This window comes from Rhinolophus sinicus, chromosome 5 (assembly GCF_057876585.1).
Source record: "Rhinolophus sinicus isolate RSI-liver-muscle chromosome 5, RSI-T2T, whole genome shotgun sequence".
Classification (NCBI taxonomy): Eukaryota; Metazoa; Chordata; class Mammalia; order Chiroptera; family Rhinolophidae; genus Rhinolophus; species Rhinolophus sinicus.
This window is the reverse complement of record NC_142505.1, coordinates 20,975,723-21,001,063: the sequence shown is the minus strand read 5'-3', so window position 1 is coordinate 21,001,063 and position 25,341 is coordinate 20,975,723. Positions and strand designations below refer to the sequence as shown.

The 25,341-nt window shown below is 34.2% G+C and overlaps 2 protein-coding genes across 5 annotated transcripts in view; one reads left to right on the top strand and one right to left on the bottom strand.

Annotated features, from left to right (window-relative positions):
- Positions 1–66: 66 nt before the first annotated feature.
- AZI2 (5-azacytidine induced 2) lies at positions 67–25,118 on the bottom strand. The gene is made up of 8 exons (XM_019745275.3): positions 24,979–25,118; positions 17,637–17,857; positions 16,089–16,214; positions 15,241–15,340; positions 14,005–14,153; positions 9,903–9,961; positions 4,523–4,641; positions 67–2,181 (listed from the first exon to the last, which is right to left on the bottom strand). The coding sequence occupies exons 2-8, from the start codon at positions 17,850–17,852 to the stop codon at positions 1,769–1,771; spliced, it is 1,182 nt and encodes a 393-aa protein (XP_019600834.1). The 5' UTR covers positions 17,853–17,857; positions 24,979–25,118; the 3' UTR covers positions 67–1,768.
- The window catches only part of ZCWPW2 (zinc finger CW-type and PWWP domain containing 2), a 130,559-nt gene continuing 123,794 nt past the window's right edge, over positions 18,577–25,341 (top strand). For all 4 annotated transcript variants that reach the window (XM_088798303.1, XM_088798302.1, XM_088798301.1 and 1 more), the window contains exons 1-3: positions 18,577–18,927; positions 20,726–20,802; positions 20,982–21,164. The gene's annotated coding sequence lies outside the window, so the exon portion shown is untranslated. The remainder of the gene's footprint in view (positions 18,928–20,725; positions 20,803–20,981; positions 21,165–25,341) is intronic.

Sequence of the window (25,341 nt, the reverse complement as noted above, 5' to 3'; positions counted from 1 at the left end):
CAAATTAACAACAAACAATTAGTACTTGACATTGGAATATATAGGCAAGGATAAAATTTCACATACTTCAATTTGAAACAAAAATAATTTATTTTAATTAAACAATTTCTTGGCATTGTTCAAAACATTAAGCCATTATTTCATATGACTTATTTTCTTTACAAAGTAAAATTTCCAATCTTGGTTTGAAAAAAGGCAAACCAGTAAGTTACATTAGAGATTAGCTACAATATACAACCTATGCAGCCACATGAGAAATAGTTTCTGTTGCTTTGATATTACACAGGTAGTTGCTTCCTTCAGCTAAAGCCTGGAGTCTCATATTTGTTTTATGCATATTGTGTTTTGTTCTATTACTTGGCAGGAGATTCTACTCCCTTGAGTCAGCTGTGTTCATTGGTCAGAATAAATTCCAGCATCTGACACCAATTCCATTAATCACAGACAAGCTTGAATAAGTGAGTAAGATAATAGAAAGACAAAAATATCTGGTGAATAGTGAACACTGTTTATGTATGTATGCTATTCAGTTAATATAGACGAGATCTGAGATATTCTTTTGAGTTCAAGATATTTGAAACTGTCCATCAAAAAGGATAAAGGCCTCCTACATGAAACACTTTATCTTAGGCAAAGGGTGTATGAAACAAGTAACACATTATATTATTAATGTTCTTAATACTGTAACCCTGGAAGAATTTAGATAAGTTTTCATGTGAAGCCATCCTTGTTATTTGCTTACCTGCTTATAAATGAATGGCCACTTAGAATCAAAAGTTTGGGGATGTTTCTTGATTGTACTGTATCAGTACAGTACAGAATTTGGTTTCCAGAATTAAAATTCCTAATTCAGCTAATTAAAATTCACTCAATGAGTAAAATGTTACATTTCAAAACAAAGTCTAACAAGTTATAAGCTGCTGTATGTAACACGCAGATGTAGACTCTTTGAGGAAAATGAATTTACAGTTACACACACATTTAAATTTTCATTATGGACCACTGAAGGGACGGATTAGATTAAAACCTTTGTGATGTTCCTTCTACTTCTAATTGGATGATGTATAGGATTGTAATAGTTTATTCACACACCACACAGATTTTCAACTATATCACTTTTCAAGTAGGACTTGAGGGATGTTGACAGAATAAAGTTGGCTTCAGTGATCAGGTTACTTCAAGTCTTAAAATTCAAATTGCAACTCTAAATTTTATCAACATTGTGATAAAAAATGATTTTAAATCTTAAACTTTGAAATATAATAGCATATAGAGATGGAATAACCTACATACTATTATATTTTTCCTATCTTTATGCACTAGGTCAACAGAAATATAACCTATTCACACTGCCATTTGCTCCTTTATGCAACTTCTATGATTTTTCTGATATTAATGGCCTCCTATTTTTAATGAATAGCTATGTTGGCATTTCACATGCTTTGTAAACCACGTCTAAAAACTTTCAATTCCATTCTTTATGTGAGGCAGAAATTTACTATTATCAAAGGTCTTTTTGAAACACCTTAAGTTTATTAATTTATTAGTAGCATATATTTGATTCTTAGCCAGAATACGAAGCTGAAGGGTAGCTCTTTCATACTGGAAAATCAACTACATAATATGGTACAGTATGTGCAAATGTGTACGCTGAAGAACTCTGCAAAAGTTTAATCAAAACACACTTTCAGTTTGTTAAATAATTTCTCAAGAGAATCATTGTGGGAAATGCAGCAACCTCATGACCAAATGCTGAATGTCTTCAGAATTAATTCTTATAAAGGCAGTTTTGATTATGTTGATCCAGGTAATGCTGTGGTGGCAGGTTGGGTAAAGGCAAAGTTTTATTTTTAGTTTCCCCAAATGCTGTCTCACTTGATTTAGGAGGGCTTGGGAACACCCAAGAAGTATCTTCCGGAGAATTTCTGCCATAAGAATTGTGCTCCTGAAAGTTTGTACCATCATGAGGAAGGGGTCGCTTGTTATCGGTCCATGATTGGAGAACTGCTTTCTCTTGGAGAACCTTGGTATCTCCCGGTGAAGGGGACGATGTGGTATGACACAGAGTTTTGCCATCTGGTGACAGAGGGGGATGTTTTGTATATGTTGCAGTAAAATTCATCAAGTGCAGTTTTGTGCTGTCTTTCCCAGGGTCTTCCAAGCATCCTACTGGGGTGCAGGCTAGAAAGAAATCACAGGCCAAATGTCAGTTGTCATGGCATCTGTGGTCATAAAATATGTAACACTTCATTAACGTGGCTGAATTTGTAACTGGCAATAAAATTAACATTTCCAAGTTAGTATGATCAGTGGGGCACTGTGACTTAAGGATAGATGACAAATGATCTGAGTTCTAATCCTGGATCAGCTATTTACTGCCATTGTGACTTTAGGTAAGTCACTTCATGGCTGCAGGTGTTACTTCTCTACTCCTGTTCCAACTGTATCATTGAGTTATTAAAGATGGAGAATTTAATATTTTAAAAAGTTGGAAACCAATAAAGTTAAAATACAAGTAAAGATCCTGTTCTTGACTCTTAATGTAGCTAGAGAAGACTTGCAAGCTCCTTACTTCAGTGGAGACTAAGAAAACTGTTTCTAAGTTTTAGTAATTTCTTTGTTAAATATAATATTCCTTTACTTATATTCAAATCTTTTTTCAGTAGGTAGTCCAAAAGTAATTTTTTTCAGAAATAATTATATTGTGAATTGGTGAGACCCAAATAATACATATTCAAGGGCTTTTATAAGTTTAAATGAAAGCTATAAAATAATCCTGTTTCTTATAAAACACATATAATGGTGAATGTACATTCTGATATGGTCAAGTATAGGCCAAGTAAAAAAAAAGAGGAAAACAAAAAATATCTTTAGTGCAGTGTAATGGCTTAGAAAACACACTGCACTGGAGATATTTAGCCACAGGCAGCGCAGTGGTAGTGTATGAACCTTTTCTCCCCCTCCAGTGCTGCCAGGGCAGAAAAGATAAATTTAACGTAAGTCCAAGAAGGATGCCAATTGCAAGCAAGGCTTGACTCTATGTAGTTCTAGGAGAAATTGAACCATATTATAAAATGAAAGCCTTTTTTCTTGAGAGGAGGGGTAGGTTTGGGAGAACTGGAAGTAACGGTGTTCAGCTTCTGGACCAGAGTGCTATGTAGGTCAGGTGAAAAGGTGGTCTCGTCTCATCTCTGTCTACTCCTCAGAGCACTGAGTTTTGTGGTGAGGAGTGGTGGCCTCAAGCCTGCCACTGTCATAGGAAATGTGCTAGAAAACTCACGGTTCAAAGAACTACAAGAGTTATCATTCACCAGCTCAGGAGTGACACAAGATGAGCCATTTCTAAATGTGGAAAGAACATTTCTCCTTTATTATTTTGGAGTTATATTTATTATAAAAACAAAGAGCCACACTGAAAACTCACTGCAAAATTACTCTGTGAGTCCCTTTTAAGAGAAGTCTTACTTTGTGCCATCAACTCATAGTTGCCGTCTATGTAACCCTGGCCACTGGGAAACTCAAAGACAAAATGAACCATTAAGTTAGGGCCTGCCACAGCACCATATTATCTTGTCTGATTCATAAGTAACTCTCTAGAAATTGAAAGGAATTCTGAATTTAGTTTTCCTTCCCAATGTGCAACATTTTTCCCCACTAGTGTACACTCCTGAGGAGAACTATTAATAAAATACAATTCTCTTGTGCCCTCTTTAGGGACAATCTGAGTGCAAATAACAATTTTAAATTGGATGGTGATTTTTTATAAAAAGTCACATCGCTTTACTTTAAAAATTAAATTTTAGGGCATTCAAATTTGTATTAAATAACTTTTGAGAAATACAACTATTATGTAATAACGGGTAAAATGCACTCATTTTGTTCTGAGGTATAAAAATAGCTTTGACAAAGTAACCACTACTGGTGAACACAAAACTCAGAAAGTTTAGTCAGCCAAGCAGTTAAATACGAAAGGCAAAGCAATGAAAAGTTTTGTTTGGTTGAAAGGGATAAGAGAAGAACACCTAATCTCTCTTCTAAACAATCTATCCTTTATGGAAGGAAAGAAAAATTAAGTTTACAAAAAATGAAAATAACCAGATAATGAATCAAAGTGACTTTTTTCAGAACAATTTAAAGAGCTAGGTCTTTGGTGTATTCTGTAATGAAAAATAGCTTTTGGTGTCTTTTTTTTTTTTTTAATATATGAAGTAGTGGTGGTAAAAGGTCAACTAGAGCAAACTTAACACCTCAGCCTTATACACATAAGCAACACTTGGCTGAGAAAAAAGCCACAAGGGGAAAAGAATACAGTACTGAAGAAAAAACACATCAGCAACACCTCTATGTGTGAAGTTGACCAGCATGAGACTGAAGCCAAAGCAAAAAACGGGGAGTCTGTGAACATACTATGTATGCTTTGGCTTATCAAACTCAATTGATGAGATTTTGATAAGATAGGATAGCTAGTTGCTTTTCAAGCAGTTTGGCTGGAATCAGTGGTTTCCGGCAAACATTTACTCGCCTTTCTTGATTACAGTTGGGGTTTTCAGTTTTCTTAGTAGTTCAGCTTGTACTTGAGTCACCAGATGTAAATTGGACATTTCTCTCTTCAGTTCCCAGTACGCATTCTGCATATTATCACTGAAATACAGGTGTTTTTTTTAAAAAAGTTAATGGTTATTATTCTTTATGGACAGAGGAGAATAAAATAGAAATATCTGCATTTCTGCTTGAATTAGTTTTGAGAGGATGTAAATTAAAACTTCCTCATTAAATAATTGAAAGATATTTAACTAGGGCATTGCAACAAGTGAAAAGACCTTATTCATAATAATTGACCTAATTTCTAACAATTAACTATACTAGCTAGAAGGGTATTATAAAAATTAAGTATTCTAACCAATGAGTTTCTTACAGCTTTCACCTCAGAATTAAGATTTTATTGTAGCCTATAGTGCAGTGGTGGTGATGTATTTAATAGTAAAGGACTAAAGTGATATTCATTCATGTATGGGTTTTATAGTTGTATTTACTTTATGATTATTCCATTTTGACATTGTGAATTGAAATGCTGTTATCAACTGCTGAATGTATACCCAAGCCCTACTACAGTAAAATTGAAGTTTCATGCATTCCATTCTTTTATGTCTGACTGGGCTGTCTCATATTGTTGGTTCTAAACCAATGTGACATGACAGCACAAGACATGAAGAGCCAGATGATTTCCTGGTAAGGGAAAAGAAGCTAGAGAGAGAGGATTATATGAATCAGAAAAAAACAAACAAACAAAACTCCACAAATGCCTCTCGTTTTTATAATTAAAAGTATTTTACCTCAATTATCTGAGAAATTATGTTAGTTATTTTAAAGCTAATTTTTGGAAGTTTCTTCTTCCATTAACCATTCTTATATGGATATTCATGATTTTCTTCCTTTTTAGTTTAATTGCTAAACTAAATAAACTGAAATCTTCAACATATATTCTTTTTGTTGTACTAGAGTACATAAAAAAGTCCCATCTCATTACTTTTAAAAGTAAATTTTCGGGCATTCAAATTTACACTTTTCAGAAATACAACTATTATGTAATAAAGGGTGAAATGCACTGATTTGAATGTTAAGAACAACGGATCTCATGGTGTTCAAACAACCATTATTGCCTCTTAAAGATATTAGTGTAATTTTAGTAATGATGAAATCAAATTAGACAAGCATGTCATTTCATGCTTCAATTTTTGTCTAGCTATAAACAAAAACTTCTCAATAAATTTTTAAGGGATAACACCATTATATCTAAATCTAATATCCTATTGTAATTACAGAAGCAACAGATATATTAAAACACAGAATTCTTTTGAATTATGTAAGGTTACATACATTTTTCTCAAAATATCCAATTCGATTCAGACTAAAATTTTTTTAATAGAAGCAGCAGAATAAATTTTATACTGTTTTTGAGAAAAACCTACTTGTTTGTCTGTTGAAATCACAGGGATTTTTGCAGATTTTTGATAGGTGTTAAATAATTACTTCACAAAAATTAGTTAACCACCTTTACTTCACCTGTAAACATCTGAGATGTGTGGTACAGTGTATGTTTCACATAGGAACCTGTCTTAAATGTGATAGAGTTGTTGGTTCCTTGGTACATTCAGTATGCTTTTCAAAGAGTTATTCATGTTACGTAGCAGTAAGTATAAACATGGAACATGTGCTAATTCATGCAGACAGTCATGACAGGAATAATACAGCTTCAAAATAGTTTTATTATCGGCATGAGATGATAAATCAGGACCTGACTTGGAGAAAAGAAAAGCAAATACCTAAGACAGTGTTTGGATACTAGAATATCGAATATCAAAAACACTGAATCATTCAAAATCGCTAATCATGTAAAATAAAAGAGAAACAATTATAATAGAAGTGTCAAAGCAGTGTCTGATATACATTTTCTAATGCAATTTAATGAAGACTGCTTATAAATTAGTTTAAACTAAAAACTAGGTCACCAAGTTTAACATGATTGTCTTACTTTTGCCCTTAACGTCACCTGAATTGAAAACTACAGATACAAAAATCTACCATCATTACTAAGTATAAGCTCTCCCTCTTGTGGATAACAAAGTAATGGCAATTACTTTATACGTCACAATTAATATTAAAGTGCTGTGATCTTCAAAGTGTGTTAGAAATTTATTTTTAATCCTATCTATTTAAATAAAATATTTAAATCACTACTTGAGATTGGAAAAGGCAAGCTGTTATCCACAAATCTTTAGCAGACTTCCAACTAACTTTACTTACTAGGTATATTTGAGACTTATAAACTGCACCCTGCCCCCTTCCAACTGAGAGTGTGAACTTAGTTCTTTACGTTTTTCTTCAAATGCCACAGAAGCAAAATCCTAGTAATATATATGGTTGTTCGTAAAGAACTTATAAAATTACTTGAACATTGAGATGCAACACTTAAAGCATCCCAAATGAGAACCCTAAAAAAACAAACAAAAAATAATGTTGTTTGAGCATTTACTATGTGCTAGGCACCTCATCCACATTCTCACACCATCTTGGCAAATTGGGTAACCTAACATTACATAAGGAAACAAGTTCAAGAGAACCTACTTCACTGTAACATGTTGTTGTTCAAAGCCATCGTTTTGTTCTCCAGTCTAATAATGGACTGCTTTTTTGGGGCAATATTTTTCATATCGCTTCATCATGCATTTACTGAACTTATAAAATTACCTGAACACTGAGATACAACACTTAATACACTGTCAACACAACCTTTTTGGTCCCAGTATAAAATTTCATACCTCTCAATCTTAAATGTGATGAAACCTGTTTATACACATCTCAAGAAGGGGGTACATATCCTAGTTACCAACTAAAATTGTGTAAAAGCCCAGTTTTCTTAATTGACACTCATTAAGTCATACTGAAATTAATATTCTTTGTATATGAAAAATGTTTTTACTTCGGCCATACATACTTTTCTTTAGCTTTGAAAATTTACTGAACTATTATATCCCCAGAGGAACTAAAATGAAATTATGGTATAGTTTTAGCCAAGAGCTGGAAACTTAGAAATGTATATTTTAACAACTGTTGATTCCCCAAACAAGTGTCTTTCATACATTTTTCATCATAAGGTACAGAAAGCAGCCATTTTACACTGCAACCCAATGAAAACAAGTGACGAGAAACCATACTTACCCCCTTACTATGTATATGACACTCTGGTATGTTCTATAGGCATACCGCATTTTATTGCTCTTTGCTTTATTTCGTTTTGCAGATACTGCGTTTCTTACAAATTGAAGGTAAGACTCTCCTTCCACCAGCAAAAAGATTATGACTTGCCGAAGGCTCAGATGATGCTTAACATTTTTTTGCAATAAAGTTTTAAAATTAAGGTATGTACATTGTTTTGTTAGACATGCTACCGCACATTTAACAGACTATAGTATAGTGTAAACATAATTTTTATAAGCACTAGGAAACCAAAAAAAATTGTGTGAATCACTTTATTGTGATCTTTACTTCATTACGGTGGTCTGGAACTGAACCTGCCGTATCTCTAAGGTATGCCTGTATTCTGCTTTTGTCCTTATTTTTAAAATGCTTCTCTTGCATATTAACTCACAAAATTCCATGATCACCAAGGGAAAACAGCACAGTTTAAACAACACAAACCTAATCCATATTTTCTAAACCAAGGATTTACATTTGAGGAAGTTCCACAATATTAGTTTACCCTATACCTAGATCTAGATTAAGTACAGGGGGCAACAATCTAAAGCTAACACCAAAACAGTCCTTTGGCAGGACACTGGCCAAATTTCTGACAGCAGGGCTGCTACTGTTAAATGACGCTGTATACAAAGAGTACCATATAAAAAGCCTCTAGTAATTAAAAAGGTTCACTCTGTGTTGAAACAATACAATACCTCATTTGCCCGGAAGGAAAAAAAAAAAAAATGTGTTCTAAAAAAGGGAGTTTTCCAAACAACTGAAGAATAATCCTTACAAAAAACCTAAACTTTTAGTTAATGGTTTTATGGAAATATTCCTATGTACTTTCCCCTTAATATAATAAACAATTTATTATCTGAATGGTTCCACTTAAAAGTGGAAAGATTAATAAAATACAGGACTATAAATAAGAAATAGATATAAATGATAAGGTGAAGGAAAACAAGACAACATGTAGTTAGGAATGAGGCTAACATAAAAATGCATGATATAAAGTTTACCAAGGGTAAGGCACAAATTTGGTTTTTAGTTTTCTAGTTACTAACCAGAAGAAGTAAACCTAATTAGTTTTGCGATCCATATTGCTTACATGAAATAAATGCAAAACAATTTGGAAAAAAACCCCAAGTGTACTTGAGTACTAGGGAGCCAGATAACTTTGACAAAGAGACAATTTTGAGAAACATTTTACATGGACATTGTACTAGGCACATGGTTTAAAGAAGGGGGGGGCAACTTCCTTGCTGTCAATTTAGAAGAAAATTGAAGTCATAATTAAAGTACTGTTATTAAAATGGCAGTCGAGTAGTTGAAGCGGAGACTATGGCCCACAAAGCCTGAAATATTTACTGCTGGCCCTTTATAGAAAAGGTCTGCCTATCTCTGGATCTACAAGAGTGGATGCATGGTGTTACCTGAAATTGGTTTCCCTAATTGATCATTTTTCTCAATTAGGTTTTGATAGGAAAAGGTATGAATTCACATTATTTACTTTACTTTAGGTCAATAAACTTTGGAAGTCAAATGATTAAACAATGAAGTCAAATCAGTATTTTTCATTGGATGTAAGTATCCACGGACAGAGGGGATGTTAACATAGCAGAAACAAAAATTATGAGGTAATTTAAAACAGTACTTAAGTTATTGAAGTAAAAATGAACGATATATATTTGAGATAAATAGGGTTGAAGTAGCACACATGAACTCTCTGATAGCTACATTTGTTCTTACCCCAAAAGGATAGTTCTCTTAAAATTCATGTTCACCCAAGACTAATGCTGTCCAAGTTTATCCTTAAGCCAAAGTGATGACTGTACATGGAAATGTCTAATTCTTCATGTAATAAATAAGGATTTATTACAGAATATTTCTATATAGCTAACTACCTAAAATCCTATCTAAAATATTAATGAATGTTTAATAATTCTGTTTAAGGTATAACAATGTGCACCTTTGTACTATTCCAGTTCAAGCCTATTGTTAAACAAGTTAAATTTTTTTATATATTGTGGCCAGCGATTTCAGGCAGTACCCAAATTGTATCCATTTGTTTTAAAGACTAAATCATAACAGAAATCTAGGTACCTATCCAAAGTGGCTTACAGAACAATGTATTATTTTTTAATATTAAAGAATGTTCATACCTTGAAATGCTTAGTCTTTGGAGATCTCTGCTCTGCAGATTGTCTTCCTGATATGGATCCTGTCATTTAAAAAAAAAAAAACAGTATAAAAGTTATAATTATTACATTCTATTTATTCTGAGTACTTTGTATTACCAGAGACATGTTTCAGATGTACAGAATACATCTGTAACTGTACAGGGTAAAACTAGATTTTATATTCAATTTTAATGAATTACCTCCAGAACGATACAGGATATTTCTAAATCACTTCCAATTATTTAAAATCATTAATGCTTTAATTTTTTTAAAAAATAAAAGTGCTCTCATGTCAAAGAACTTACAATCTTACAAAATGTATTTCTGAAGACATCAATCTGAAGTCTATTCAAAAAAGGGTAACAAATAATAAATTAATATGTATTCAAGGTACAGCTGAATAAATTCCATGAGAAATGGAAGGTTTAATGCTATATCACTTTTTGGTATTATTACAGAAAAGTTCCCAATTTAACAGGTTGCTGTTTTAAAAGATCAGTATAAATTTCCTCCTTCCACATAGATAAGGAAATGATTTAGCAAGGGATCCATAAAGTCCTTATATACTTTTAAAAGGTTTTAGTAGTGTAGGTTATCGATATGACAGGAAGAACTTATAAAAGATATTAAAAAGTAGACTTACTATGTTTAATTCTGTAACACACTTGTTTACAATGCATTCTTATTTAACAAATAAAAATGACTATCACAAGCACTAACTCAATTGGGGGAAGTGGCCAGTATTAACTGAGAGAACGGAATTTAATTTTACTATTTCTTATTTATATAACTAAATATGTTTCAAAGTGGAATATTAAAAAGCTTTTGAGTACTCTGAACTTGTGAGAGTAAAACATTAAAATGTTTTCTATTATAGGAGTTAAAAAACTTTTAGATCTCTAAATACCAACTAAATGCTGTAACAATCAAGCTGCACATTAGGGAGCCCTGTAGAGAGAGGAAAGAACTGGCCCACTAGTTAAGAGAGGTTTGACCACCAACAAAGCACATGACCTTGGACAAAAATTCTGTTCTCTACAGTAATGAATCAGATCAAGGCCACTTTTAGTTACTTTGTATCACTGACTAAAAATATACATTTAAATTAGTGTATACTTAAACATGTATTAGGATGGAAATCTTCCTCATTCTTAAAGCCAATGATATTTTTTTTTAAATCTGAATTTGGGTTGAAAGTATCTTTCCAGTTACTGCCTAACAATTCAGAAAAATCTAATGTAAACTAGCATTAAGCACAAAGGAATTGTCTCTAATATTCAGACCCAGTTCCTGGCCTGTCATCACTTTGCCATGTGCTAGTCAGTAACAAAGCTGTTTCCTAACAGGTGCTGCATGATGTGGGAGTTTCACATCAACAGGCCCACTGCCCAAAATCTTAGGAAACAATGCTCAAATTAAATAGGTTCCTGTACTATAGGTCTTCTCAGAACCTTCAGTACACTACAGCACTGGGATATTACTAGCTATCTTAGACAGCTACACCAACTCCATTTTACTGATCCAGTGTTTCCTCCACTTTTTTGCTGGTGGTGTCTGTTTTTTCCAAAAGATCAACTGTTCTGGATATAAAGGGCTGGAATATTGGTGGACACAGAAAGTCTAAGAGGCTCATAGTGGAACTGACCTTGGAACCTTAACATCATTAATCCCAAACACTAACCAACTGAGTTCAATTAAGTACTTTAAAAAACTGAACCAAAAAACACTATTATGTCCAAGCAGGATGTGATTTCATACTTCAGAAAGTGTTATGTTTCACAGAAAGTATCTTCTTAAAAATATCTGCAAATCTGCTATAATAGATATAAGCAAGATTATTAATGTGAACATAAATGTCTTTCCTTAGCTTGCTTTTTGATTCCCCTGCTGAAATTGACCACCAACACCTTTGAAACAAGATTTAAAAATACACATCCCACAATATTTCAACTTGGAACCTTTGATGAATTAAGCATTTCCATTCCTCCTTTTCCTGGTTCATTTCCTTATATTAGTTGTAGCATTTTTTAAGTCTCCCCCACACCCCAAAATAAATTCCTAAGAAGGTGGGAGCCATGTAGTAAATCTTTTAATTTTTTAATATTCCCCCAATCTCACCTTCAACTTAGTTTCTTAGTCTCTTGGATTCAATTTCATCAGCAGTTAAAATGATTTTATAAGGTTTCTTCTACCTTTGAAAGTTTGTTTCTGTGATTTATGATAGATGAATTAAACTAAAAGCAATTGTTATCCCCTAGCACCATCTAGTGGAAAAGAGTAACTAATAAAAAATGAACTGTAACTAACACACACACACACACACACACCCTCCCCAAAAGCACTGCTTTACTGGATTACCCTAATTATATATTTTTGTTTTTGAGAAAACATTCATGTACTGAATGCCCTAGGTACTATGCTAACTGCTTTATGTATTATCTAATTTAACCTTCATGAAAAAAATAGGTACTTAAATGTCTATTTTATAGAAAACAAGTTTAGAACAGTTAAATGACTTTCCTAATGTTATACAGTTAATAAGCAATACCACAATTATGAACCAAGTTTTTATGATTTCATGGTACTGTTTCCTATTCTATAAGGACGTATCCATTATAAAACCTGTCAAATTATTTCAAGTAGAATATATATACACACACAAACAATTATAATTCACAGCTTCAAGGTGCAGTTCTTTCCTTACAAGCACATTTTTTTTAAAAAAGGCTCTCAAGGGCTATTGGCAACTAGGCTTGTGGGAAAGGACGCTTGGACGCCTTTGAAGGAATTGTGGTACTTGGTCACAGGTTCAGAGCTAGGGAAATCAACTTCAGATGTCAAGTAGGAAAAAAATTTTGGCTCTAGCAGGAGTTGCCAGTAATTTTTGTGGTACGTGTTTTCCTTTTGGAGTTGGGACTCCAAACAAGTTCTCATTGTCCAGTTCAGAGGAATTCATTGGGTCAAGGCCAAGGCAAAACGTTGTATTATTCATAACGCCTAGCTCATTCTTAACCAGTGGTCATCCTCAATAAAGACTACATTATTGAAATGAGAGAACTGTCAGCTCCATGTAAGGACACTTGTGATTCAGAAGCAGAGTCCTGGCTGGCAGTCAGGAAATGTTAATAGTAGTTCCTCTTTCAGTTAGTGGCACCCCAGAGGAATCTGGATGGGTGACATAGTTCCTCAGTAGTGTTGGAATGCTCTAATGGACAAAATGGTTGAGTTGAGAAATAATGTTACATTAGTTTGAAATATTAATACATGAGTATGTAATGTATATGATAGCAATTTGATTTAAAACTACTAAGCTTTTCAATTTCTTTTAATAACTATTTTAAACTGAATTTCGTGCACTACTATCACACACCCTTGCTTCTCTGTCATTTTTTATCCTCAGAGCATTATCTGTCATGAAATCTGAAAACATGTATCTAAACTTGTTAGAACCCAGTGTAAAGTATTAGTAAACAGACTCTTGGTTGAGGACCTGACGGGCAACTTGTGTTTCAATGGATGACTTTAAGCTAACCACACTTCAGCTCAGCCTTTTTTGGTTTTTGTTTCCTCCCCACCAACCCCAAATTCTTGAAATCTTCGCTATTTGCTGAAAATTAAACTTGTCCTAAAAGTATCAGACTTATGAAAATTAGTGGACTCTAATGTCTTTTTTAAGAACTCTAAAAATCAAGTTGTTTCTTGTGGTATCTAAAATAGTCAAATTATTAAGGTACATAAAATTGGAAACTTAAAACCGGAGTTCTCTTTACAGAGAAAAATGATCTGAGGAAACTGAAAGAAAGAGAGTTTGAAAATACAGCTTTAATAAACTAATAAATAGTAATCCTTTCAAAAATTATAGCTTTTTTAAACAACAAAATTATATAATTCTGGGACTATGCTACTAAACATATAGTATCTCAAATTTTAGCAAAATGAGGAAGATAAAGTGAATTTTTCAGAGAATGTAACTCTCTTCTGAATAGTTACAATTTACGTTAATTATGATTTAATACTTTATTATAAATGATACATATGACGCACACATAATACTGAATTTCTCAATTTAATAATTCTGTAGTACCGTTTGTTTGGCTTTTTGTAGCTCTATTTTGAGATCGTTACACTCTTTCTTCATTAGTTCCAGTTCTTGTTCCAAACCATGGATCTTCAGGTCACAGCTCAACTTTTCCACCTCCCAGTTTGATGAAGGTGGGTTTAAATTCCTTATCACTACAAAATAGATGGACATTAAAATTGTTATTTCTGTCTTCTACATTGGCTGCAATTCCAAAAAGGTTATGTTAGTAAAATGAAGATAACGGAAGAATATAAAACATAGTTTTTAAGAAACAGTAATTACTTTCAAAGATCTACACTAATGAGAATAAGAAATCTACCAATCTCGTTTTAGAATGTATTAATCACCTAATTCCTGATTTTCTGTTTAGGCTGAAGTACAAATTTGTCAGTCTGGAATTTTAAAATATACAACACTCATCAAGCCCATGGTAAAACTGTAGAAAGATCAATAACCTGTTTATGTTAAGTCAAGGTTAAAACAGTGATAAAAATTAATGAAGTGAATAAACTGAGGCTCACATCCAGTCCCTTCAGAGCGAATATAAGATTTGACCAGCAAGCCTAGAACATTACATCAAAACAATGTTATTCATAACCTTTCCACTGTAGACACTCAATACAACTGGATACTGACTTAATTCCTTAGTTTATCTACCTAGAAAAGGCCCCACCCAGCTACCATAAGAGATCTCATCTCAATCTCCTATCAAAAGCTCTCTCAGAGGCCTATTTTTCAGCTTGTCTCATCAGAATGTTCATGTGAACAGGCTAATACTTATAGCCCCGAGGCCTAACTTTTCACTCCAGCAACTCCTCTGTACATTTCAATAACCTTCAGAAATTAAAAAACAAAAAACAAAACATAATTGTAACAACTCTATGACAGTGTATCTAACAGTAGGCAAAAGCTCAGTAGGAAGTAAAGCCAGGACATACCAGTAGGCAAGAGGTTTAGACAGGGCTGGGTTTCTACTCCTTTCTTCATCTACTTTATCACGAACTAGCCCTGAATAAAAACCACCAAATTTTCCTCGATAAAGTATAATTTATATCTAAGGAAAAGTTAAAAGGAGTTGATACTTTGTGAAAGCAGAATAGAGAAATTAATAGTAGCCTAAAAATTAAAAATGTAAGTTAAGGCCTTAGCACAGATATAGAAAATTGATCATGGATATAACACATGGATGGAAAAATGTATTAATCCAGTTAGAATATTTTTAACAAGTAAGTGGCCTACCCTGCTGAGTTTCCACTTCTGTCCTTAGCTGGAGGAGTTCTACTTCTTTAGACTGCAGTTGTTCATTTAATACTTTCAAAGATTCAGAGTTGTCTTTATTCTAGTTAAGTAGGAAAAATGCAAAATTACATTCAACAAAATCTATAGATTGGTATTATATAATTTTCAGGTAGATGTTGAAAAATGGATTCTAGCCTTTTAAAAGCAAGGCGGGAAAATGAACTCAGTTTTTCACTAATCTCTTTTTCTGACTTAGATCATATTATTCACTGGCTTTTTTTTTTTTTTTTTTTTTTAAACACAGTGACAAATTATATTATGTCATGATTTTTCAGAATAAGTTAGTAGTGTTGGATGTATTTAAGTCCTAAATATCATTATATACTAAGTATTTATTTTGGATAGTAATAAGTTGCAAGTATTATTAAAAAATTTCTACTTTTCCTTTGAGCATGTATGTTTTCAATTTTTTATTTAATAAGTGTAAATATTATTTCTAATTTTAACCTCTTGATTGAGAAAACTCATTTATAATAGATAATCCTTCTTTTCTTATTGTATTTTTCAATTACAGTTGACATTCAATATTAGTTTCAGGTGTACAGCATAGTGGTAAGACATTTATATAATTTATGAAGTGATTCCCTGATAAATCTAGTCTCACCTGGCACCATACATAGTTATTACAGTATTACTGACTATATTCCCTATGCTGTAACTATTTTCTAACTGCCAATTTGTACTTCTTAATCCCTTCACCTTTTTCATCCAGCCCCCAAAACCCCCCTTCAATCTGGCAACCATTCAGTTTGTTCTCTGTAGATATCATTCTTTTCAAACCAACTTACCATTTTATCCAGTTTGTTCTTCAAATTATCTCTATCAATGCAAACCTCTCGATATGCATGATAAGCTTTATTTACTTGTTCTCGTCCCACAGAACTTGTTTCTTCATCTAATCGAGCGCCTATAAGCTAATGGTGTAAAATTAGAAGAGAAAGCTTAAGAGGGTATTCTACATAAAAAAAAATGTCAGTCACATCTTACTTTAATCACTGTAATGAAGGGATAAAGCCTGGACGATAATTAACTGAACATTTTACTTTCAGACAATTAAGCTTTACTAATTAAGCAAAAACATACAGAATAAATATTTTTAAGTCTTTTATTTTATGCTTTTATTTAATATTTTTTTATACTTTGTAGTATCTGTTTTATAACATATTAATTCGTCATACTAAAAGTAGTATATTATTCTTTTATAGTACTTAGGTGTTTTCCAAGTATTTAATTTCCATCATCAGAAAGAGTATCAAGTTAAGGTGTACTTGACTTTTTAAGGAATAGATTAGGTGGGTTAGTTCATTAAATCCTATTATTATTATTCCAGAACAGGAATTAATAGGATTGTTGGTCACAAAGTACAGAAATATTTCCAATGTTAACTATACCAAATCACATTTTTCTTCTGAATTTTAAAATATACATAGCTATGAGCTCAAAATGTTACCTTTTCTTACTCTATCCCTGTATGTCACAAATTTAATCATCTTTAAAGAAAATTCATATGAATACACTGAAATTATGGTTATTTTTACAATGACTCGCCTTTTTTTATTCCCCCAAATGAATTAAACTCTACCAAGCTCCATCCTCAAGTTTTCATAACAAGATAATTCATTTCCTTGGCTGCTAGGAATCCATTTCCTTCCCCTTTGTAGAAGGTGTTGTTTGTAAAATATGAATGAATATACTGATGTGTTCTGAAGAAACAAAGTTAAAACTCAAAAATAAATGGGTGAGTGAGGAAGATTGTCCTAATACACAAAGCCAAGCAGATCTGATTGATAAATGAATCAACTACCTTGCTTATATAGTCTACAACATTTAAGAATGTCATGTTTCTTCATGAAAAATGTAAATAGAACAGATTAATTTATCAGTGAAAAAGCATTATTCTTATTATGTGTGTTTTAAAGCAAAAGAGAATGTTGGGGTAAAGAAGATCTAAGTCCTGAAGACATTATTAAACATATTAGAACAATGTTCCTGGAGCTTCTTCCTTGACACTTAATTTCCTTTGCTGGCTACCATTTTTGCACAGATTTTAAAATCAAGAAAATACATAGTTATGAAGTGAGGCAATCTGAAAAAAGGAGGTAAGGAAAAATATTTGGCATATATTCCTTCAAAGTTGCTAAATCCTATTCTAAAAATATTCACCCAGCTCATGACATGTAAAAACACAGTACGATAGGTATAATGCCCAGGGTTTTGAAATTAGCAGTGAGTTATTCTTGGAAACTTAGTACAACCATGGAAGACAGGACAGAAAAATATTTAAAATTTCAAAAATTTTGATTTAAGTTATAAAACATAATGAAGTTAATAATTACCTTTTCTTCCAAAAATCTTACTCTTTTCTTTAAGAAAGAGTTCTCTTTCTCTGAATCCTTCAGTCGTTTTTTGATGTCTTCATATGCAGTGACCAGGGCAAAATGTGAAGCAACAGACTCATCTCCTGAAAATATTGAGACTGGAGTCACTGTATCTCTCCTGTGGGCTTTTTCATGATTCAGAATGCAGATATCATCTTCTACCAGTGTATCCATGACAGCTATTTAAAAGAATAGAAATATAAAATACAAATGTCTCATTGAATAAATGAAGGGAAGAGATATATTTAGAATAATGTGAATATTGAGGCAATATTTAAAAACTCCTATTTCTTTTAGAGGAAGTGCAGTATATGTTAAGGGCATGGACTCTGGAACCAGACTGCTAGGGTTTGAATCCAAGCTCTACTACTTTGTGTCTGTGTGACTTTGGGCAACCTCTTTGCCTTGGTTTTCTTATTCATAACATATAAGAAACAATAACAACTATGTCATAGAGTTCTTAAAAAGATTTAATGAGTTGATATCTATAAAGCATTTAAAACCATAATCTAAACTATTGGTAAGTATTATAAAAAGTTGTGAAATAACATTTTCAATCAAAAAATTTTAAACATTTTATACCCATATATTTCTTCTTCATCAACATTTCCACACTTAGATATAAATAGCAAGTTTTATAGCTTCCCAATTATAAATTTTCAAAAACCCAAGTATTTCCGTGTAACGTTATTGTATACTTTATTACAACATATTATAGATGTTTTAATGCATACTCCACTATATTCTTTCCATATCCGTGATTATATCTGTTGTACTTTAACAGTGGAAGAAAAAGGAATTAATATTTCATTGTCCACTATGTCTCAGTACCATGTACTACGTACTTATTATCTCATTTAAATTTGTCCACACAATGAAATAGGCATCATCTATGTTTGATTGGGATTGAAAGGGTAAAGTAACTTGCCCAAGTTAAAGCTAGAACAATGTTAGCTCTGTGAGGGCAGAGGTTATATATGTTTTCTTCATCATTGTGTGGAAGATGCTCAATAAACATTGGTTATTGAATGAAGAATGGATAGAGTAGGATTCAAATCAAACTCTGAGTCCAAAACCTAAGAGAAGCCAGTTACTTCATTAGTGAAATATATACTTGCTCTGTACATCTACTTTTGTTTTTAGGTTCAGCACAGCATTACTTCCCCATCTGAGAGTTATGTTCCTGAAAAACACCATGGAAAGAGAAAATAGTGGCTGAAACCTTTTAAGACCTCATGGGAAAGACAGGGTAAGAGAGATTGCAGATCATAAGAGAACCTAAAAAAGTCCTTTAAAGTATTTTTTAGTTTAAAATAAAATACCAAATGTAGTATTCTAAATGAAGACTATTAATTGAATTTCATGTATCTTAGATTAGTAATTAATAATTCCTGAAAATTGTGTTTATTTACCATCTCTTGTTTGAAATAACATTTGATGGATTACTAGTGTCAGTCACTGTTCTAAGAGTATTATGGATGAGAAACTGAGGTAGAAAGAATTTAAGTAATTTTCCTTAGTAACAACATAGTAAATGGAGAATTGACAGGTAAACACAGGTGATTAAACTATGGAATCCATGTTTCACTATGCCTGCTTTTCTCCAAAATTCCTGATCTTCCTCCCTGTATCAATCAGTGACTGTAAAGTTTATTCTGCTTTATTTCAGACAACATGAATACTAAAAGGAACATGTTGTTTGTGTTTTTCTGGGTCTGGTCTTCTATCACTGTGTTTTTTGCTTTTCTGATTTTATAACTAAAAGTTTCTAATTGTTTCAACTCAAGTCAGACTTTGGAGTGTCTAGAGATTTCTTTATATTTAGGTTTATAGGAAAGGCAGGCAAAAATAAATGTGTATACTACAAGTCTGAGTAGGTGAAACCTGCCATTCAGTCAATCTTCACCAACACCAATTTAAAAATTTCTAACCACATATGATAACTCCTACGCTTAAGCAAGAAACTTTCCCAGTTTGCCAATAAAGTCCAAAAACAAGAAAGCACTAGGCTACCTAATATCCCCCCAAAATGGCAGATCCTCAGAACTGTAATTAATTTCTGCTGCTTCTGGTCCAAGTTGCACTTTCTCCTATGATGGATAAAGAGTTTAACATGTTTTTCCTCTAAAGGGGTTTACTTTTTCCTCTCTGGATTCAACGTTAGTCCAAAATAACAGCAAACATTATTCCAGTCATGCTGCTGATGATTAAAATACTCATATTTCCTTTCCAAAAAGAAAAATATAGGTTATTCCCATATTGCAAATTGCAAGTATGTATACGAGGTCTGACAAATAGGTTTGAGAACTTGCAATGATGTTGCTAATGTTTTCTGGTATCAGTAGGATTATTCATTATGAATGTGTACCAACTGCACAAGCAGTTAACCAAGTTTACTATTTGGAAGTGCTAAAAAGGTTGCGTGAAAAAGTTAGACAAAAATGACCCGAACTTTTCACCAAGATTTCATGGCTCTTGCATCACAACAATGCACCAGCTCACACGGCACTGTCTGTGAGGGCGTTTTTAGCCAGTAAACAAATAACTTTATTGGAACACCCTCCCTACTCGCCTGAGCTGGCCCTCAATGACTTCTTTCTTTACCCGAAGATAAAGGAATACGTTTTGATGACATTCAGGATGTCAAGGGTAATACGACGACAACTCTGATGACCATTCCAGCAAAGAGTTCCAAAATTGCTTTGAAGGGTAGACTAGGCACTGGCATCAGTGCATAGCTTCCCAAGGGGAGTACTTCGAAGGTGACGATAGTGATATTTAGCAGTGAGGTGTGTAGCACTTTTTCTAGGATAAGTTTCCAAACTTAATTGTCTGACCTCGTATGTGTCTAAATATAAGACTCACACACACATAACATCTTGAAGGCTGAACAAATAAGAGTAGACTGCTAGTTGACTGGTAGGATGCCGTCTAACTTGAACAGGAGGTAAAATTGTGCCTGTCTTCTACATCCGACTTACAATGTCTTAATATCCAACTAAATGGGCAGGATTTATTCAAGTGGAATATTTTTTTTTTCCCTAAAGGCAGCTGAAAAACAAGAAATAAGCATAAACTGCTCTACACAGTCAAAACAGATGCCGCACAGTTTGTACACTTTAAGGTAAGTAATATATTTGAAACAATGCAGAATGCTTGTGGGGATTAAGGGATGGAGAGGAAGAGTGGTTTTTAAAGGGACCACAAAAGATCAAATGACTCTAATGCTGTCGTCTTTAGGTGAAGACGGTGGTTATTTTCATTGTACTTATTGTACTTAACCTTAAGTTTGCTCGCTTCCAGCAGGGGAAACAAGTTCAAAGACCTGAAAGACCGTGGGGAGAGAGGATGAGAAAGGGAATGGCAAGAGATAAAATTGGAAAAACAGAATGGAGACTAACTGAGATGATCCTTTATGATAAGGAGACAACTACAGAATTCAGTCCTATGGAATTTAACACAGACCTGGACATGATTCAAAAAAAGGTGAATACTTACACAACAGTTGTAAAATATATTCACAACCAAATCAATTACTTAGTATTGTGCTAAGTATTTTATAAATAGTATCCCATTTGATTTTCATGACTACCCTGTGAAGTAGAAATTCTTACCACACCCATTCCACTGGTGAGAAAACTGGGACCTGGAAAGGTTATGAAGCTTAGCCAAGACCAGATAATTAGTAAGCACAAGCACTGGATTTCTAAACCTGACTATTAGTATTTTTCTCTCCCCAAGGAATCTTTTATACTCTTAAATTCATCAAGAACCACAAAACGAGGAACCCCATGGAAGGCTGTTTAGTACCTTAGATGGAAAGAGGCATACTGATATAACAATGTCACATTTTATACAGTGTAATAACTGGTCATTTTTAGGACAAAATGAGTAGTCAGGCTGGCTTACATATTTATATCTGTTGCCTATTTATAAATCACTGTAAAATTGGATATCATGGTTTCTCTCTAAATATAACAAAACATTATTTGCATAAAAAACCTTTTTCAAGTTTTATATACCATTATCCTAGATATACTCACTTATTCTGTATACTATAAACATGACTTGGAATGCACTGGAAAGCAGCATGGAAATTGCTTATCTGTCCTAAAATTAAAGGATACGAATCAACAGCCAGATTAAGAGATACAAAGGCAAGACCCTGAAAAAAGGAGCTTTTGTCCTCTTGGAGTTTGGGGCCAGCACAGTGGCAAGAGAAGTGTGTGGTTCACCAACCTGGAAACTCTCTGAACCTTGTACTGTTTGGGTTTTTATGGAGGCTTCATTACATAGGCATAAGTGATTACATCATTGGCAGCTGATTCAACCTCCTGCCCCTCGCCACTACCCCCAGGTCTATGGGACTGAAAGTTCCAACCCTCTAATCATATGGTTGGTTCCCCTGGTTCCCCTGGCAACTGGCCACCATTCCACCCCCTCCCCCCCTTTTTAAGGAGAGCACAGCTCACAGTGGCCCATGTGGGGATGGAACCGGCAAAGTTGGTGTTATCAGCACCACACTCTAACCAACTGAGCTAACCGGCCACCCCACTGCCACCACTCTTAGGTGCTGTCCAAGGCTCTTCTCATTAACGTAAACCAAGTCCTGGTGGAAAGAGGCTTGTTATAAATAACAAGTATCTTCTGACACCAGATTGGTGGTCTTTTTTCTAGGAAAAAAATATTATCTTGTCATAGTTTATCATCATAATATCTACCATTTATTGATCATTTACCATATGCCAGGCACAGTGCTTCCACATATATTTTTCTACTTCTTGGGTAGGTACTATTATCCTAACTTATAAACAGTCTTAGAAAAATTGAATACCTTACTTATAGCTACATAAGTAATCAGTGGCAAAGCTGGGATGTGAACCCAGATAAGCTGTCTTCCAAATTTGTGCTCTTAATACAACATTTCTGAGAGGCAACATAACATGCTTTCGGATTCTCTCCAATATAATCTGGACAAGGAAGAGTTCAGTGGTAGAAAGAACCCTGGCCCGAGATTCAGAAATCCAGATTCTGGTACATAATCTGACACCTTGATTATTGATTAGTTTACCTCTCCAGATCTAAATTTTCCCACCAATAAAATGATAGAGTTGATATCACTAAGATACCACTTTCCTGAATTGTGAAGACAAAATTTTAATCTTAACATGGAAAGGCAACCTAAAGAGGTAGAAGAGAATTCACATTTTTGGCAGGAACGGAGTAAAAGGTATATAGTGCTTGAAGTACCCACCAAACTTGGCTAGAAAAGCATTATCACCACCACAGATGAGAAAACAGGCTGAAAGAGGTGAGGTAAATTTGCCTATAATCACACGGGCTATGTGACAGAGGAAGGATTTAAATCCAGGCCTATTTAGTACCCTCTTTCCTCTATTCTACATTGCCTCTTGAACTGACGCTTAGAATTTCCATCATCTTTCTACCTCTGAAAAGTTAGAATATCTCTACTTCACAAGATCAGTCAAGATACTATGGAGCAAGACTTAAGTTTTATGGAGGCAAACAGATCAACAGTTACTCCTCTTTATCTATTTTTAATGAAATAATTATGGCCTAACTACTTTATAAAGAAGGGATCATCAAGAGCCTTTTTTCAAGATACTCTCAATCTATATACCTCAATACTCAAATGCCCCATAATTCAAGTGAGTGCCCCAAAATGTACTTAGCACCAAATATACAGTATGAAAAAAATTAATTTTCATTTTTGTGACCCTTATTGAGTTACTAACTGCATTAGTCCAGAAATCAGTTTGTATGGCCAAGGAATCATAAGACTCTTTCTGGGTTACTATAGTTTGAAGAGCAGTCTACTACTTTTCATTCCTTTCATAAAGTAATACATCTCAATGCAACTGAGCACTTACATACACTTAATTTACTATTATTAACAGTAATTGTCTAATAGTCATAAGATATTAATTAATCCGGAATATTAGTATCACAAGAAAGAAAAAAGGTTACATTGACTCTTGTTATTTCATGGATTATGAAAAATTTCATAACATTTTATTTAATAATCGTGACAATGTTCTGTGTTTGTAATTAATATTTACCGAGTACTTACGGTATGTTAGGCAATATGCTTTGCCTTTAGGGGAACTGTTTCATTTGTTCTTTACATATCGCAGGTGGAGCAACTAAGACAGACAAACACTAGAAAGCAGGGGAATCAGAAATGAAAATCAGCCAGCTGACTCCAGAGCCAGCAAAACATAGGAACTATGCTTTGGTACCTTGGAGAGTAAGCCTTACTACCATTTTAGAGACAGGGAAAATTAAGAGATTTAATCTTAGTGTCAAACGACTAAGTAGAAAAATCAGCACTCAGATCCTGAGTTAATAATGTTCTGACTTAATCCGGTACGTTTCCCATTACATTATACTGTCTTTTTAATACTGAAACCTTACATTCATATACCACTTCCCATTTTAAAAACAATACCACATTAAAATTTGGTAATAACCCTGCAAAAGATGCACAATTACTAATTTACAAATGATGTAGTGAGTGATCAAAACAAGTTGGGAAATTAGATATGGCATGTTTAGAGATGGAATTTAAATTATACCATGAGATTTTGCTCAATCCAATTTAAAATTACACAATAAAAAAGAAAGCCTCTTACATGTTTAAGAGGCAAGGGTCAATTTCAGTCATAATACATGTCATTGTCTTATCATCTTAGCATATTTCCAACAACACATCCTGGAGCAATTTATGTTTTCATATGTATTGGTTTTCGTTGAGTATTTTATCTCATTTTCGAGTATTTGAGTTCCTTCCTTGTTTGTAAGAACGGGGTCTTAGCCTACCTTACATGTAGTAGTCCCTCAACTAAACATCGAAAACCATATTGAATACACAGGTTAGACACTGGAGAAACGACGAATACCTACTGTTGGCCCTCAATAATGTTCAAGGGGTTTGTGTCCATTGCTCGGATGCCCCAGGCAGTACCGTCCTAGCCACACGTCCCTCTTTCGTTTCAGATATAAATGTAATCTCAATGAATGTATAACACTGAAGGCGCCCCAGTAAATCAGAGTATGGAAAAGAAAAAAACAAAATGAGAAGCGAAGGCACAAGAATGACCTGCAACAGCTAGAGTGCAAGAGTGACAAGGATACGGGATGCCCGGAGTGGGCCGCTCCCAAGTCACAGGGCGCCCGGGACTGAGAGAGAAAAGGACGTGTCTCTTCGGAACAGCAACAGTAGCAGCGGTTGGTCCTGGCACTGCCCGCGCCCCGAACCCGGCCAAAACGAGTCACTCACCCCGAAGACAGGCCACGTACGGCCGCCGAGTTTCGATTCCCCAGTGATTGGAAACGGACCGAAAACAAACCGGGTCGCCAGGGGTCACGACGGGCTTCCGGTTTCCTCGAAGACACCGCCGCTTCCCCAGCTAAGGCCGCCGCTCCGAGTAAACCGCGGAGAGACTCCCATTTCTTTTGCCTCGGCTACGCCAAGAACGGCGCAGCCCTGCGGGTTGGCTGGGGCCCCGGAGATTCTGGAAGGCGTGGCAGACGGAGATCCGAGGGGCCAAGCGGCGCCGGGAGAAAGCCCGTTACCCAGCAACACGCGCGCGCGCGAGACCCAGGCCTGCTGGCGCTGGCTTCCTCAGCACCCGCACGGGCC